This window comes from Raphanus sativus, unplaced genomic scaffold, assembly GCF_000801105.2.
Source record: "Raphanus sativus cultivar WK10039 unplaced genomic scaffold, ASM80110v3 Scaffold0359, whole genome shotgun sequence".
In the NCBI taxonomy this organism is placed as follows: domain Eukaryota; kingdom Viridiplantae; phylum Streptophyta; class Magnoliopsida; order Brassicales; family Brassicaceae; genus Raphanus; species Raphanus sativus.
In genome coordinates, this window is record NW_026615679.1 from 27,421 (window position 1) to 43,189 (window position 15,769).

A 15,769-nucleotide genomic window follows, 5' to 3' on the forward strand; every position below is an offset into this window, starting at 1 on the left:
ATTCTGATAGCTTCATCATGCCAATGCTGTAATATATTTCAAAAGACATATATTTCTAAAACATTTAAGATCTATAACATTGCTTATACATGATACATTATACATGCTCTACCATACCCATACACCAGGAACAGATTTGGATCGGTGTAGCCATTCGTTGCTAGCAGAACAGATTAGCTGTATAGAGCTTATAATCTCAAGAAAAGGAAAGCAAGCGAAGAATATAAACAAACTGGATAAGACGAACAAGAGCGACACGAGACTTCCTTATTTATTACTTTAACATGTCTTCATCAAAGGGCCACCGCACAAACACTGGTTGTCACTAAACGACGACGCCTCAAGGTGATCAAAAGGAGAGCCCATTGGAATAGGCCCACAAAGCCTGTTATGGCTGATATCTAGATGGCCCACAAACTTAGCTGAAGAGAGCGAATCCGGGATCCGACCCGATAGATTATTGTGTGACAAATCAAGCGCCATGAAATAGGTTGTGGATCCGAAAACATCCGGTATGGTTCCTTCCAACGCATTTCGACTCAAATTCAAAACTCCAAAACCGGAACTGCTAAGGATCGAACCGGGGATCGGACCGGTTAACGAGTTGCTATCGAGATTCAAAACAGAGAGTACATTCATTTTACCCATCCACTCAGGTATCGGACCCTCGATATGGTTCCTGGATAGATCCAGATCAGCTAACCGTTTCATACCCGAGATTGACCCGGGAATCGACCCGGTGAGTTCGTTACGTCCCAGCAACGCCCTGCTCAACATCTTCAACGATCCGAAATCCGCCGGAATCACGCCGGAGATTCCGTTTTCCGTCAGCTCGAGATGCTTCAGCTCGGCGAGTGACGTCAGCGACGGAGGTATCTCGCCGGACATCCGATTCTCCGCGAGGTTCAGAACGGCGAGTTTGGTGAGTTTCCCGATTTCCGCCGGAATCTCTCCGGTGATCCTGTTTCCGGCGAGGTCGATGACACGGAGAGAAGCTAAGGAGGTTATGCACGGCGGAATCTCGCCGGAGATTCCTTTCCAGTCGGCGAGCACGAGGGAACTGAGTGCGGTCAAATCGCAAACCGCCGGGTCTATCGAACCGGTCATGTAACCGGACCGGCCAGCCTTTTGGAAAATCGCATCTTCAGATTCGCCGCGGAGAGAAATATCCGTGACCCGACCCGAATCCGGATTGCAGCTGATACCGTACCATGCCTTGCAGCAGTCAGTGTTTTCGGACCAGGTGTTGAAGATTCCGAGGTTTGGTTCGCTCAAGGACGACTTGAAAGCATTGAGAGCGGTCTGGTCGGAAGGGGAGCAACAGTGGACGATGGAGATTAGGGAGATGAAAACGACGGCGAGTAATGAGCTAAACGGCGATGGCAACAGCTTTGTCATTTTTGAAATAAATGTTTAGTAGTGAAGAGAGCGGTGTGGATGGATTATATATAGAAACGCTGAGTCAAGAAAAGAGAGACATTGCATGTGCATGGGTATCATGGGCATGTGCGGCATGGTACTACTTACTACTATCGTTCTATATGTTATCTTTACGAATGTATTTTTATGCTATTCGTTTATTATTACCCGTAAAGAGGAGGATCATGTGTGTATGTCAGTTTTTACTTTTTTTAATACTCCCAATATTGATCTCGTGAAGTCGACAAAAAAATAGATCTCGTGAAAATAAGTTGACATTGATTTGTAATTCTTCAGTTTCATTATATTTAAGTTAATATATTAAGATTGAATCTTTAATTGTATTTTAAGGATATAAATCGAAAATAAATTCATTTAGTTTAGTTATGTCATATGTGGTTAACATTACAAACACCCAGAGATTTTGATATTTTTACATGGTAAGTGGATTAGGGTGGAGTCTAAAAGACCATACGGGTTCAGAGATTTTTAGACTGCGGGCTTGCATCAGAAGCCTATCAGCATTACATACAGAAATGGAGGAACTAATTTGGGCAACTTTATGTCCGAGAGATAGAAAGATCACCTTGATACATATTGAGACGGACTGCTCGGACCTGGTGGACATGACCACTAATCCGATGGAGTGGCCTACTTTCTCGACAGAGATAGAGATCTTCCGGAGGCTCCAAGAGGATTTCATGGATGTGAGACTTACTCATATTCCTCGAAACCGGAACATTCGAGCTGATACGCTAGCTAAGGAAGCAATGAGCAGAGGTCATATCTTCTCCCATATAGATCAGACCCAATCAGACGGAGATACTCTACAGAGGGTCGTTCGACTGACCACCAATTGATCTATATAGATGGGCAGATGACAAAAAAAAAAAACTAGTAGATACAGCTAAGAACATGCATTGAGTTTCCATGTAACATCTTCATTTATATCTCACAAGGTCGTTTGTCATTTAACAGAGCAATCATGTTGAATTCTCAGTTAGTATAACTCCAAAACTTCACATCAATAAAGCATTATATGACTATTTATGAATGATAATTTACCAATAATTAGAGACAACAATTAATAAACCAAATATGGTTGGTCCTCCATAAATACTTTTACATGTGACTCATGGGGTCCTCCGGAAGAAGCATTTAATAAGCATCTCCTCCTCTGTCCAATCTCTTATCTTTTCTTGTTTGATTTTTTTTTTAATAATATCTCAGACCATAATACTATCAAACTTGGTTGCATTCGTTCGAATTAGCTTTGATGTTAGTATTTTACTTGTAGTTTTATAACTATTTCACATATAGCCTTGATGACATAATACTAGTAATATTTATAATCAAAATTATCCGAGCTTTTCCAGCATTTAAGACCCATATCAGTAGATCTCGTAATATCCGTTGTATTGGTTAGGACATGATTCAACGCCCACCACATGGCAAGGGTCAAGATCCATTCTCATGGAGTTGTCTTCTTCTTATTTTATATGTATGGGTATATTCATTTTTATTATATCCTTGCTCGATTCCAAAATAATTCTGATCGACACACGGCACTAAACATTTGTAAAGCTTTTACACATAACTTTATTTTTTTCATCATTTCATATAATATAAGGTATAGTCGAGTCTAACTTGAAATACACATAACTTTAACATATTTTCATATAAGTGTTTTTGAAAAATCCTAGTACATAAAGTATATGTAGTGTCTCCCGCGAATCACTATCTGGACTCGAATTCAGTGGAATGCAAGTGTGTAAAGATAGATCATAACCTTTTTCTTAGTTTTCATTTTCATTTAGATTTGTATGATCTTTTCTTTTTGTTATTTTCTCAATGTCTTTTACACTTTATACTATTATTGTTTAAATTTTAGAAATGTTGCTCGGAATAAAGTTTTAACCGAAACTGTTTTCAATTATACTTCAAGAGTTATTTAATTTATGAATGACAAGATCATTTGAATTCTCACGCCTTGAAAAGCAATGCTATTTTGTCTTTGGCATAAAAGACGAAGTAACAACAATATCTGTCTCTAACATATCATTTACATATTAGTTTAGGTTTAAGTTGATACATTGTAAACACACAACTTAAGCAAATATGGTACACGATGCACCCAGTAGTAGAAATCTACGCAACAAGTGATGCCTCCAGAATTAAGCTGACTATGATCTACAGGAAGATTGTTAGCTTGAATATATAACAGACATTGGAAAGTCTACAGCAACATGGTTACCAGAATCTTTACACCAAAGAAGGCCATCTCACCTTCCACTAATATCTCCTCTATTTAATGTTTTCTCCCTTCACAGAAGATCGTCTCCAACATGGTGCTAACATTCGTAATATAGTTGCTGGTACGATAACAATTCCCTCAAAGCTTTACACTTTCATCTAAAAATAGATACTCTTCAGCACCCAAATGGATCATATTTGATATTCCTCATACCCTAAAAAAAAATTAACATCCCTTTAAAGATCCAATATTTACATATAACCTTAATATATGCAAATTGGCATTGTTGCACGTCGAATCTTAGACTTTTAGTTTTCCAGTGCCGGCATTAACCTGCAGAATTTATTATATTTATATTCGAATAGTTTTATACTTTCTAACATAAAAATTGTAACTTGTCCTTAACAGCGGATATACATAACATACTTTGTTTCCAATATTTAGTACTCCATCCGTTTCATTTTATTTGTCATTCTAAACTTATGCACACATATTAATAAAACATGTGATTTTATATATTTTCAAGATAAAAACACAATTACCTATACACGTAACCATATTTCAACCAATAGAAAAATAAACGAAAGAATCTTATTAATAAATTTTGCATTAAAATTATAAAACGACACTTATTTTGAAACGAAAAATTTTCCCTAGAATGACACTTAATCTGAAACGGAGGGAGTAGTGTTTTATTTATCTCCAGTGAAAATTGATAACTTATATGGGTTTTGTGTATATATACACATTACATTCTGTTTTTTTAAAGAGGAAACATGATCTTTAACAACTTGGCCCAAGTTATCAAAAAATAAACAACTTGGCCCATATACCTTCATATCTCAATTATAAAAATCATAAAAGTAACTTATACTAAGAAAATCAGGAAAAAAAGGAGAAATGATAGAGAACACATATTGCCTGGCTGTGTGATCGGATAATCAAGCTTTAAAGCTCTTATGTCTCTTGACCTCTCACCTGAATCGACTCGTAAATGTCAGTGGTGTTGGGTCAATTGTAGCCGGTTATTCAAGTGACTGCGTAGATTTTGTTTGATGTGTGTTGAATCTGTCGGCATGAGATCTGGACGAGATCGCGATGGGATCGACTGATGTTCGCCGGTGAAAGATCCCTTGCAACGAAGGTAGCACGAAGGCGTGTTGGAGTTTGAGCAGCGCCGTTGAAGCTCCGTGTGCTGCAGAAATTAAGGTCGGTAATCCTAGAGTTGTGGGTGTAGACTTAGGATCTAGTTGGTTTGGGTTGAAAACCCAATTTGTTTCTTTTGATTTTATTTGGACTGGTCGATTTGGACCTTTTGTAATATAGTTTGGTTTGGGATCTGTCCCTACTAATTAAAAATCTTCAGAGGAAAAAAAAAAAGAGAACGCATATTGCCTCGCTGTATGGTTGTCACAAGGGCATTCTAGAATCACAATGAAATACAAATCATCTGTAATTCCGCGAAAGCAGTGAGGGTATCTACGTAATTTAGACGTAAAGACGGAAAGTGAGGGAAGGGGTGGTGGAGAAGAGAGAGATGATAAGAGTTGGAATCGCGTCTCTATGAGGCCCATATATTCTATTCATCTCCTCTCTCTCAATACCATTTCGTAAGCTCGGCCGGAGAAAAATAATCAAAATAAAGATGGCGCAGAGAGCGGAGAAGGAAGAGACGGAGTTCAAGGTCCTCGAAACCCTGACGACGACGACGACAGCCCCGTCGCTCTGCTCCAACAACTGCGGCGTCACCGCGAGTCCAACAACCAACAACATGTGTCAGAAATGCTTCAACGCCTCCGTCGCCGGTGTAGATTCCAATCCGATCTCGAAGAGATCAGCCAGATCCGTCACTCTCCGGTCAACGCCGGCCAGAGCCGTGATCCGTCCCAGGGAGATCGAGATCGATCCGGTCAAGAGAGATCACCAGCAGACGATTAACCGATGCTCCGGCTGTCGGAAGAAGGTCGGTTTGACCGGGTTCAGGTGCCGATGCGGCGACATGTTCTGCTCCGAGCACCGGTACTCGGATCGCCACGATTGCAGCTACGACTACAAAACCGCCGGTCGCGAGGCGATCGCCAGGGAGAATCCGGTGGTCAAGGCGGCGAAGATGGTGAAATTGAGTTGATGTTCAGATCGGAGAAGGAATCTTCTTCAGTCGTGGTGGTGGTGGTGGTTCAACGAAGCTCCGATCAAGATCGGAGAACGGAGGAGAGACATCGGTGTTTAAAAAAACGAAGATGAGAGAGAATCATCTCCTGCTTGATTAAATCTGAACCTCAATTTATTTTTAATTTATTTTTATTTAGTGAATGATTATTATTGTTGTTGTTGTTGTCGTCTTTGCTTCGGATGTGATCTTTTCTCGATCATCAAGACAAAGTTGTCGAGAGTGGCATGTGTATGTAGATTCGTTAGAAAATGAAGGGTGGTTTGGTAACTTAGGCAACGCGTCTCTCTTGTCACTATTATTCAAGTCATTGTTTGTGCGTCACAACTCACCATCCAGTTTTCTCTCGACAAGTTTCGGTTGGCGTATAAAAGAGACGGCCAATAACGTGTACTACTCGTATTCATTATTTTTTTAAGTTCCATCATTTTAAAATATATTATCCTAATTTTTTTTTTGGAACATCTTGTAACTTCACAATGTCTACGTAACCCAACAAGCACTTACGTGGAATATTCGTTAACAACTTCATAATCTTCATGTAACTTCACAAGATGTATAGTGAAATGAATAAAAGGACTATTACACATATAGACCACAGCCCTACTAGAAAAGTCTGCTTTCTGCGGCCTCAGTCACTTTTCCAGGAAATAATGCGACTACACACGAGTAGTTTAAATGTCACACATCAACTCGGAATGAGAAGAGAGTAGGAAAAAAATGTTTCACGCCATATGCCATATATCTTTGGTATTACATTAGTCAATGTTAAAGAAATCGATAGGCAGCAACTAATCATTTTATAGAGAATTAACGATTAGTCGAATTATTCAAACCTAAGTGAGACATGCGGTAATGAATATTGATATATTTGAGGGTTCACAAAATATATAACTACGAGAAGAGAGATCACAGAGAAAAACATGGTGAAAGGCTGGACAAATCTATGGCTTTGTATTGCTTGATTAAACGTATTTAAACCAGTTTAGATGAATTAGATTTTTATTTTGAAAATCGATTTATATTAAGTTTGACTGAATTAAAATGGTTTGGACTGATTTAAATCACATAAGTCATTTTAAGAAAATAGTTTTGGTTATTTGAAGTTCAAGCGTATAAACCAAATTCTAAAACATTGAAATTAACACTAGACTGATTCATGGGCCAAATCTTTCTAGGAAACTTTTGTCCAAGTCGGTTAAACAGTACAGTTTGGCCCAACTCAATGATGAAAACTCGTTAATTCCGTATGTTTTTTTGTTAGCATAATCATTCTTTTTGTTGTTTCTGATGTATTAATTAATATCTCTAATAATATTGGTTCCGTTCCATCTGTAATCAGAAATCGAGCGGGTGGTCTTTCGATTTCCCCACCCGACACAAAGAGAACCAAAACCCTAAGAACCCCACCAACAGAGGAGCCGGAGGTTGTAGAATCTCTCCGTTTTCGAATTGAATTAGGGTTTCGACGGCGTGAAAAGTGTATATATTGATTGATTCCTTGTTTTTTTTTTTCATCTTCTGTCATTGCGAAGAGGCGGAGATGGAAAACGCCGATCGGACATTCAATGGTGATTTCAGTGAGGAAGGAGTCGCGAAGTTGAAAGAGAGAGTGAAGGTTAAATTGAAAGAGTACATGGGAGATTACACTGATGACATTCTAGTGGTACGATTCGTTAAGTAATTCGATTGGTGGTGTTTATTGGTGTTCCTTGTTAGCTAGGGTGTGATGTTAACAAGTCTCATTGGGTGTGTGATTGATTTTTACTCTTGTTTCAAGCTACATGCTTTTAGCTACTAGGGTTGCTAAGTTTGTTGTGTACGCTACTGTGATGCTAGGAAGTCTCTTAGAACGTAAATAGACTTTGAAGTTTATGTTGTTTGCAGGAGTATGTGATAGTCTTGCTTAAGAACGGGAGAAGGAAAGAGGAAGCAATGAACGAATTGAAGATATTTCTTGCAGATGATAGTGATTCTTTTGTAGCCTGGTATATTAAAATGTTTCTTGCCCTTGTTGAAGAGACATTCGTCCGTCTCTTTATTGATTTAAAACTCACTAGGAAGTTATGTGCAGGTTGTGGGATCATCTGGGTGAAAGTATGGAAGAATACTTTAGTAGTTCCCATGTTGACCAGCAAACTACTATAAGCCATCAGGATGAGGTTAAATCACTAGTGGAAATGGATTCTGAAGCTGAGAAAGGAAGGTCTGGTACTCGCCGCGGCAAAGGATGGAGAAGCCAGCTAACTAATGGACCTGATGTTCCTCCTCTTCTGAGTTCTGAGGTTCACAAAATTCGTAACTACGAGAAGAGAGATCACAGAGGAAGGCATGGTAAAAGGTCTCCGTCTCCGGAGTCTCAGTCCCGTAGAAAAAGGAGTAAAACTGACAGCTCACGGAGTGAACAGGTCTGTTTTTTTTTTTATAAATATTCTGCTTTGTAGCAATCGCCACGCGATATCTGGAGTAGATAGATTGGAATTGGAAAATGTGTTGAATTAGTTCACTGGATGGGGATATTATATCGTATTATGAAGACGTTCTTATAGTTAAATTTTGGGTCAGAGGGTACTTTTACGTTCTGCATATATATGGGATGGGATTAACATGTGTGAGACGTCCTCAGTTATTACTCTTAACTTTGTGTGATTGACTGGCCTTTTCCCACTCTTTTTATGCATTGCCTGGTGTGAATTTAACGTACGGGTAGTGGTTATGGTTCTCTGATGATCATTTCTTTGACTTCCATGACAGAGGGAGGATAAACCTGTTGTTTCTAGCCGGCTGCTTCAGTTTGCTGTGCGAGATGCTCTGGCTATTTCAAAGCCGGCTGAACCCTCGCTAAAACGTCTCCGCTCAGTTGTTTCCGCATCGACTCAAGACTCATCTGACCCCAACCCAGCTCAGAAAATTCGATCTTCTGCGAGGGTTGTGAATCCCATGGCTACTGTTACCAAAGCTGTTGCTGAAGCAGCTGAAGATTCCAAAAACGCAAAATCTGGGAGAAGTGTCTTTGACAGAATTAGTCATTCCGCTGGTTTTTCTGAGGCTTTGGACAAAGATATGGTACTCGGTGAAGTTTCCCCTAAGAATGAAGAACGTAGGGGTTTTAGCGAAGATCAGGAACCGGTACAGCATCAATACAAGCAGCGTCATGACAACAATGGAGTCTATTTGGAGAACATGGCCGCTTTTGACACTCGCTCGCAGCCAAACTTTTCATCTGATCGAAGCAGACTCGGTTCAAATGCTAATGTGTCTCACCCAAATTCTTTTGTTGGGAATAGAATTAACAATCCGAGAAGTCTGCAGGATCGTTTAGTCGATGACCCCAGAAGAGTTAAAGGGACGAGTTATCCAAATCACCTTACTGAAGTTGCAACCAAGCAGAAAGCTGCAGGTTTCTCTGGCAATGCAGGGAAAACAGTGAAGTTAGAGGAGCAGATGAAAGTGCCAGATGTGGGTCTGCAAAGATATATGGACAGAGGCAGAGTAGTTTCTAGTGAAGCTTTAACAGAATCATCTACAATAGGGAGTGGAAATGTAAGTTTCATGTTTAAAATGCGTATTCTTACCAGCTATTTCATCATTAAATACCCTGAATTTTTTTTTGTTAATGTTTCACCCCTCCTGCCTATGTTGCAATGATTTATTTCGTTCTTACGAGTAACACTGGACGCCTCATACAATCTGGCCGTTTGTTCTTTGACCACAGGTAAGGCCTGCTGCCAATGCGAGAGAAGACACAGCGACGAAGAAATCTGTTCCAGGTGAGTTGTTAAGTTATATCAGGTTTTAATTAGAATTTCATTCGTCCTTGACAAGTCTTTGGTCCCCCTTATGGATACATTTTTTTCTGCATGAGTTGGTCTAAACATGATATACTGGCATTTGCAGGGACATTATCCACTACCCGCCCTTTGGAAGATGCTAGTTCTCGAACAATCTTTGTTGCCAATGTAATGATTGTTACTGTCTATTTACTCCTGAGCTGGGAGTTCAGCAAAAAAAAATTCATTTGGTTAATTGATTTGTATGTGGTTTGGTCGTAAAACAGGTTCACTTTGGTGCCACCAAGGATAGCCTTTCAAGGCATTTTAACAAGTGTGGTGAAGTGCTTAAAGCTGTCATAGTTACAGATCCGGCGACAGGGCAACCAAGTGGGTAAGTTGTCTGTATTCACGGCCATATAGTAGATTGTCTTCACATGTGGTTATGCAAAATTCAGTTATCAGAGACACCTTAATAATGACCAAAGTTGTTTGCGTTTTGCAGATCAGCATATATTGAGTTCACGCGAAAAGAAGCTGCAGATAATGCATTGTCTCTTGACGGTACCTCGTTCATGTCTCGGATTCTCAAGGTAAAAAAAATATTTGAAAACTCATGTTCAACACTGATTAAAGGAAGCTTTTTGGTTGGTAGTCTCTAAGAACTGTTAAGAGTGTTAGTTGGATGAGTTGGTTGTATTTCTGATGGGTGTAGATTGCGAAAGGAAGCAATGGGCAACAACAACAGGAGGCTGCGTCATGGGCTAGAGCAGGAAGGTACGCAAGAGCCTCACCATACCGAAGAGGTATCCCTGGTGGTGCATTTAGAGGTCGTCCTATTGTTAGAGCTGGAGGAGCCAGAAGTATGCAATGGAAACGCGATTCAGCTGAGACTGGAAACAACATGGTAGCCGCTCCAAGCACTCGTAGCATGACGTACGTCCGAACAGAATCCCAATCACACGGACATTCAACAGTTTGATTGACAAAACAGAAGCAAGAATCTGGCTTATCGGATTTTCTCATTTCGTATTACTTTTTATTAATGACATGGTTCTTTTTGTATGGATGATATTAAAAAAAAGACGAGAAAAAATGTATTTGAAGTAGTCCTATTGTTCCATTTTCATGGAGACAACAAGAGGTACAAGTTTCCGCAAGACAAGCCGACAACGCACAAGACGGACACAACACGAGCTCTAACGAACAAGACATTGAGATTCTTCGCAACCTGAAGAGTCAAAGTCAGAATCTGCAACCTCCCCGCTTCCTCCATCTTCTTGAAGAAATACATGGGCTTCAGCGATCGTCTCAGCATCAACGCCATCGCGAACGGGAATGCAAACGCTATGCAGCTCTGAATCGTCATCTCGTGCATCGGATTCGAACGAGTCGAGTACAGAACCGCGCCTCCGACGACCAATTGAGTTAAACCGAGAAGACCCATGGCTCCACTTAGACTGTACATGTTCTTCATCATCCCTTCGAACACTTGTCTGGTCTCGTTACCTAGCGCCGACACGTCGCGTTCCACCGTTGGTCCTTCGATCTCCTGGTGCTTCATCTTCGGCTCCTCCTCCTCTGGTTTCGGATTGACGTCTCCGCTTGGTGTCGTTGAGAGGTACCTCGTTGGCCATGTCTGAGATCGGAGATTGCTGGTGTTGGGATTGGTGAGGTAAGCAGAGAAGGATCTTAGGAGGCTGAGATCCTGAGTTTCTGATCCGTGGATCAGATGGTTTCTTATGGAAGAATGGAGATGGTGGCGGGAGGAGTTGAGGGATGAGGAAGACAAGGGTTTAAGGAATTTGGAAGCTAATCGACGAGAGATCATCATCATCGTCGTCGTTGCTGGATTCGATGGAGAGAAGAAGCTATACGTAACTTAGGGTTTATTAACGAACGGGTTTGGTATTAGTTGACTCTATGATGAGAAAGACCAACCATTTTTCCATTTTAATGGGCTCACTCTCTCAATATGACCCAATCCATAGCCCTCGACTTATCCAGCTCAAAATATCAAATTCATCCGATACTTATACCAGTAAATACTTCTTCAACTAAGCCATCATTAGTAGAAGTATTTTCATAGGATTTGCATGACAATGAAAAAAATGAGAAAGAGAAGAAAGAAACTATAGAAAAGATTATGGGAAAAGTAGGAAAATCTCTCAAAATTAGTGATTAAAATAAAACATAATTATATAATCTAAATAAGAAGATATTGCTCTTTATTTCTTTCGATAATGAGTCTTATGTCATAAAATATTTTTGTTTTCATACCAAAAAATCCGTCTAAACTAAACTGTAAAAATTACGAGTATCTAAAAATTTCTAGAAAAAAAAATCTAAAAATCTAAATATGTAGTCTGATTTTTTTTTTTGAATATTTCGAGATGTATATGGATATTACTATTAGATATGTTCAGATAATATTCGGGTATAAAAGGATTATGATCACCAGTTGATCAAAAAACAAAAAGATTATGATCACCACATCCATACTAATAGATTCTAGTGGCTTACGTAAGATCAGTTGAAATAACGTCAAACACTTAAAATATCACCACTATACTCGGGTCCCGACAAGTGCTCTCGATCCAAAAAAGACACGACACAAAGTATCCTCAAACTTTGGAGAAACACACTCTCGTCCTCACGCGTAATAAAGACACCAAATCAAACTCAAAGATCTCAAACTCTATATAAACCTCACACCATACATCCATAACAAAGCAACCACATCTATCTATCATCAATCAACACAATGTCTTCTTCTTCTTCTTCACTAACACTCTTCTTCTTTTTATTCGCCTCTGCCTTCCTCTACACTCCATCAAACTCATTCAACATCACAACCATCTTAAGCCAAAACAAAAACTTCTCCGATTTCAACAAAATGCTCTCCCAGACCCAGCTCGCTTCCACCATCAACTCCCGTCAAACCATAACCGTCCTCGCCCTCTCCAACGACGCAATGTCCTTCTTCTCCAGCCAATCGGTCGAAGAAAACAAGAGAGCCTTCAGCCTCCACGTCGTCCTAGACTACTACGACATCAAGAAACTCAAGAGCCTGAGCAAGAAAACAGCGTTACTCACCACTCTCTTCCAATCAAGCGGTCAAGCCAAAGGCAAACAAGGGTTCATAAACGTAACCGTTAACAATAACGGCGACGTCATGTTTGGATCTGCGGTTTATGGTTCTCTCCTCGACGCTCAGCTTCTAGACTCGGTTGCGTCAGAGCCGTTTAACATCTCGGTGCTTCATATTAGCACTTCTATACCTATAATGGATCCTAATAATTCTGATTTTATTTATACTTCATCTTCACCACTTCCTGCACAAGCTCCTAACGATGATGATTATGAGTATGACGAGCCACCATCCCCACCATCATCCTCTGCTAAGGCTAAGGCTCATGCTCCTGCTGCTGCTAAGGCTGCTGATACTGCTCCTACGGCGTCTTCTAGCAAAGACAACTCAACAAGTTCAGCTTCGGTTATTAATTCTTCTCAGCTTGACTTGGCGTTTGCGGTCGTGATTTCATCCTTCTGGTTGTTCATGACGGTCTAGTGAGATGGTGGTGTTAAGAGTTGATAACAGCGTGAAAGAATGAAAAAGATCAAGTGAGCTTTTTTGAGACCAAGAAAATAAAAGAAGATTGGCAGGGAAAAGAGTTCAAGTTTTTCACCCAAAACACTAAAGAAGAGCAAACTTGGATCACAAGAAGAAATAATGTGAATGCAATAAGGATCGAGAAAGTTGTAAAACTCATAAACTCTTTATTTATTTGGAAGCTTGGAAATGATCTTTATTAAGTTGTGAAACATAATAATCGGTGCTTAGGCTTTTCTGACTAAATGGTGCATTGTTGTTTGGTTGCATTACAATGTTAATCAATGTTCTAAAAATCGGTCCCGTTTATAGAAAAAATCGACCCAACTTAAAAAAATCGATCGATCTAACTGCCGGCATAAATAGTATTCACTCCATTTCAAACTCATGTTTAAATAATTGTTTCAATTTTTTGTACTTTTAAATGTATTATTTAGTGCTAAGTTTTCAAATTCAAAAATAGAATTGTACATTTTTACTGAAGATTTATTAGTTAAAAGTTACAAAATAATTAATTAGAAAAATACACTAATAATCAAAATTTATTATTATTTTTTAAATATGTATGAAAATTTTAAACCTTATTCTTTTTTTTTCTGAAATAGAGGGGTTAATTTTCTATAGACCATCTAACATCATCTAGCTATTTCTAAACATTGCATGTTATTTAGTACACAAAAAAAGCACACTAGAATATAGATGTTTATTACTTTTAACTAGAAAAGGCAAAATAAACCAAGAACATGAAGCATATTTCACATCCATGGATCATGTCTATCCCCAAAACATAACAACAAGACAAGGAAACAAACTCAGGCTCTATACATGCAAATTGGTTTTGATTAAGGGAAGAAAAAAAAAGACAAGAGAGCTACAAAAATGCAGTAAAATTTGCTATTTTCTTGAATCAGTGATGCAACCCGTTTCCATTGCTATACACATTGCTGTTCTGGTAAACACTCCCCATTGCTGGTCCATTAGCCACTCTTGTGTTCGTAGAAACTTTGTTCACTTTGCCACTTGCTTGCAGAATTGCTTCTAAACACCCAGACGCTGCTGCTATAAGACCTGTTTGTATCATAAGTGTTTCTTAGTAAACACCATCACCACATGTTCTTGTCTAAATGCTAATATAACCAAGAAATTACCAACAAACAATGCAGAAGGTTTTCCAGGTCTTGACTTAAACTCAGGGTGGAACTGAACACCCACAAAGTATGGATGGCTTTGTAGTTCCACTATCTACACATAACAACAACATGAAAGCATTCAATTACTGTTCCAAGCTCACTTCCACATTAAACAGGAGGTTCTTAAGAGTATATTACCTCCATACGACGCCCAGTCTCATCCTTGCCAACAAATGAGAGCCCAGCATTCTCAATTTCTGATATCATATCTGGATTCACCTGGCATTAAAAAGAAACATTCCACTTTCAAAACTCAGGAGAGAGCTCAAAATATGCAGAATAGAAGAAATGCAGCAAAAAGATATTACCTCATATCTGTGACGGTGTCTCTCATCAACAAACTTTGCATTACCGTACCTAAAAAATAATCATAAGAAGTGAGTCCTAAGAGCTATATCATGTGCTACTATATCTTAAATGTGTTACTTACAACTTGGCAGACTTGCAATCAGGAACCTGAAAGTGAGTCCTCCTTGACCCTAAGCGCATTGTGCCTCCCATATGAGTCGTGGATCCCTTAAAAAAATAGAATGAAGAAGACACTTGAGAAACTGAAACCATGTAATCAGTCAAATGAAAAGATGATACGGTCTAGTACTTCTGGCATAAATATGACGCAAGGGCTTGAAGTTTCTGGTTCAAACTCTGTGCTGTTTACATCCTCAAAGCCAAGAACGGAACGGGCAAATTCAACAACAGCCAGCTGCATTCCTAGACATATGCCAAGGAAAGGGACTTGATTTTCACGTGCGTACTTTGTAGCTAGTATCTTTCCTTGCACTCCTCTGTCACCAAAACCTCCTGGTACTAGAATCCCATCAGCACCCTGCAACAAGAACAATGCTCTGAGTCATTCATGCTTGCTGAATTGGTGTGGCAGACTTTGTTAAAATTGTCTTACCTTCAAAAGATCCCATGCAGCTTTATGGACATCTGGCGCCTGCAATGGTAAGCCGTACAAAGGCTCATGAGATTCAATACAAAATGAGAGCAAAGAAGACAAGACTCACTTCCTGTGCTGTAATCTCTTCAAGGTCACTGGCTGCAACCCACTCTACAACAAGCTTCTTGTGACATGCCACAGAAGCATGCAAAAGGGCCTGCAGACAAATGAGGGCATGAACTAAAGGTTGGGGTCAATGGTTTGATCAGATTAGAGAGATTTTTACTTACCTTCAACACGGAGAGGTAAGAATCAGTAAGGCCAGTGTACTTTCCAACCATAGCAATTTTGACCTGTAATAGAAGACCATTGAGAATCAACAATGGGTTCCATTATATTTAGGCCTCGATTGGTACAACAGATGAAGAAGCAGTAGCAGAATGCTGTAGAAGCAGTATGCCGTATAAGCT

At 39.5% G+C, this 15,769-nt stretch overlaps 6 protein-coding genes across 7 annotated transcripts; 3 read left to right on the top strand and 3 right to left on the bottom strand.

The window, feature by feature from the left end:
- Positions 1–34: 34 nt before the first annotated feature.
- On the bottom strand, positions 35–1,435 carry LOC108861833 (DNA damage-repair/toleration protein DRT100). The gene has a single exon (XM_018635801.2). The coding sequence runs from the start codon at positions 1,396–1,398 to the stop codon at positions 280–282; it is 1,119 nt and encodes a 372-aa protein (XP_018491303.1). The 5' UTR covers positions 1,399–1,435; the 3' UTR covers positions 35–279.
- Positions 1,436–5,176: 3,741 nt separating this feature from the next.
- LOC130501976 (zinc finger A20 and AN1 domain-containing stress-associated protein 5-like) lies at positions 5,177–6,115 on the top strand. The gene has a single exon (XM_056996792.1). It carries the CDS (start codon positions 5,319–5,321, stop codon positions 5,799–5,801), a length of 483 nt encoding a protein of 160 aa, XP_056852772.1. The 5' UTR covers positions 5,177–5,318; the 3' UTR covers positions 5,802–6,115.
- A 1,015-nt stretch (positions 6,116–7,130) lies between these two features.
- Positions 7,131–10,722, top strand: LOC108836950 (protein gar2). Of its 2 annotated transcripts, XM_056996788.1 has the most exons (10): positions 7,131–7,270; positions 7,379–7,509; positions 7,731–7,831; positions 7,918–8,251; positions 8,598–9,386; positions 9,559–9,613; positions 9,741–9,802; positions 9,901–10,007; positions 10,119–10,206; positions 10,329–10,722. In XM_056996788.1, the coding sequence occupies exons 2-10, from the start codon at positions 7,387–7,389 to the stop codon at positions 10,593–10,595; spliced, it is 1,926 nt and encodes a 641-aa protein (XP_056852768.1). In that variant the 5' UTR covers positions 7,131–7,270; positions 7,379–7,386; the 3' UTR covers positions 10,596–10,722. The 2 variants fall into 2 exon arrangements, with proteins under 2 accessions (XP_056852768.1, XP_056852770.1); XM_056996790.1 differs by having other exon boundaries at positions 7,171–7,509; positions 8,598–9,335.
- LOC130501975 (uncharacterized) lies at positions 10,623–11,520 on the bottom strand. Its single transcript, XM_056996791.1, has one exon. The coding sequence runs from the start codon at positions 11,448–11,450 to the stop codon at positions 10,740–10,742; it is 711 nt and encodes a 236-aa protein (XP_056852771.1). The 5' UTR covers positions 11,451–11,520; the 3' UTR covers positions 10,623–10,739.
- An 831-nt stretch (positions 11,521–12,351) lies between these two features.
- On the top strand, positions 12,352–13,553 carry LOC108859858 (fasciclin-like arabinogalactan protein 14). Its single transcript, XM_018633764.2, has one exon. It carries the CDS (start codon positions 12,378–12,380, stop codon positions 13,182–13,184), a length of 807 nt encoding a protein of 268 aa, XP_018489266.2. The 5' UTR covers positions 12,352–12,377; the 3' UTR covers positions 13,185–13,553.
- Positions 13,554–13,910: 357 nt separating this feature from the next.
- On the bottom strand, positions 13,911–15,640 carry LOC130501972 (uncharacterized; the record flags this gene model as incomplete). The annotated part of the gene is given in 9 exon segments (XM_056996786.1): positions 13,911–14,294; positions 14,375–14,468; positions 14,555–14,635; positions 14,725–14,773; positions 14,847–14,932; positions 15,015–15,242; positions 15,318–15,356; positions 15,427–15,516; positions 15,590–15,640. Coding segments are annotated over 9 exon segments (879 nt in total), but the record flags the coding sequence as incomplete, so codon positions are not given.
- Positions 15,641–15,769: the final 129 nt, after the last annotated feature.

Excerpts from the sequence above, each read along its gene's own strand:
- LOC108861833 (XM_018635801.2), bottom strand. The coding sequence starts at position 1,398 with ATGACAAAGCTGTTGCCATCGCCGTTTAGCTCATTACTCGCCGTCGTT.
- LOC130501976 (XM_056996792.1), top strand. The coding sequence starts at position 5,319 with ATGGCGCAGAGAGCGGAGAAGGAAGAGACGGAGTTCAAGGTCCTCGAA.
- LOC108836950 (XM_056996788.1), top strand. The coding sequence starts at position 7,387 with ATGGAAAACGCCGATCGGACATTCAATGGTGATTTCAGTGAGGAAGGA. Across the intron at positions 8,252-8,597 it reads ACAGCTCACGGAGTGAACAG|AGGGAGGATAAACCTGTTGT; the intron begins GTCTGTTTTTTT and ends CTTCCATGACAG. Across the intron at positions 10,008-10,118 it reads GCGACAGGGCAACCAAGTGG|ATCAGCATATATTGAGTTCA; the intron begins GTAAGTTGTCTG and ends TGCGTTTTGCAG.
- LOC130501975 (XM_056996791.1), bottom strand. The coding sequence starts at position 11,450 with ATGATGATGATCTCTCGTCGATTAGCTTCCAAATTCCTTAAACCCTTG.
- LOC108859858 (XM_018633764.2), top strand. The coding sequence starts at position 12,378 with ATGTCTTCTTCTTCTTCTTCACTAACACTCTTCTTCTTTTTATTCGCC.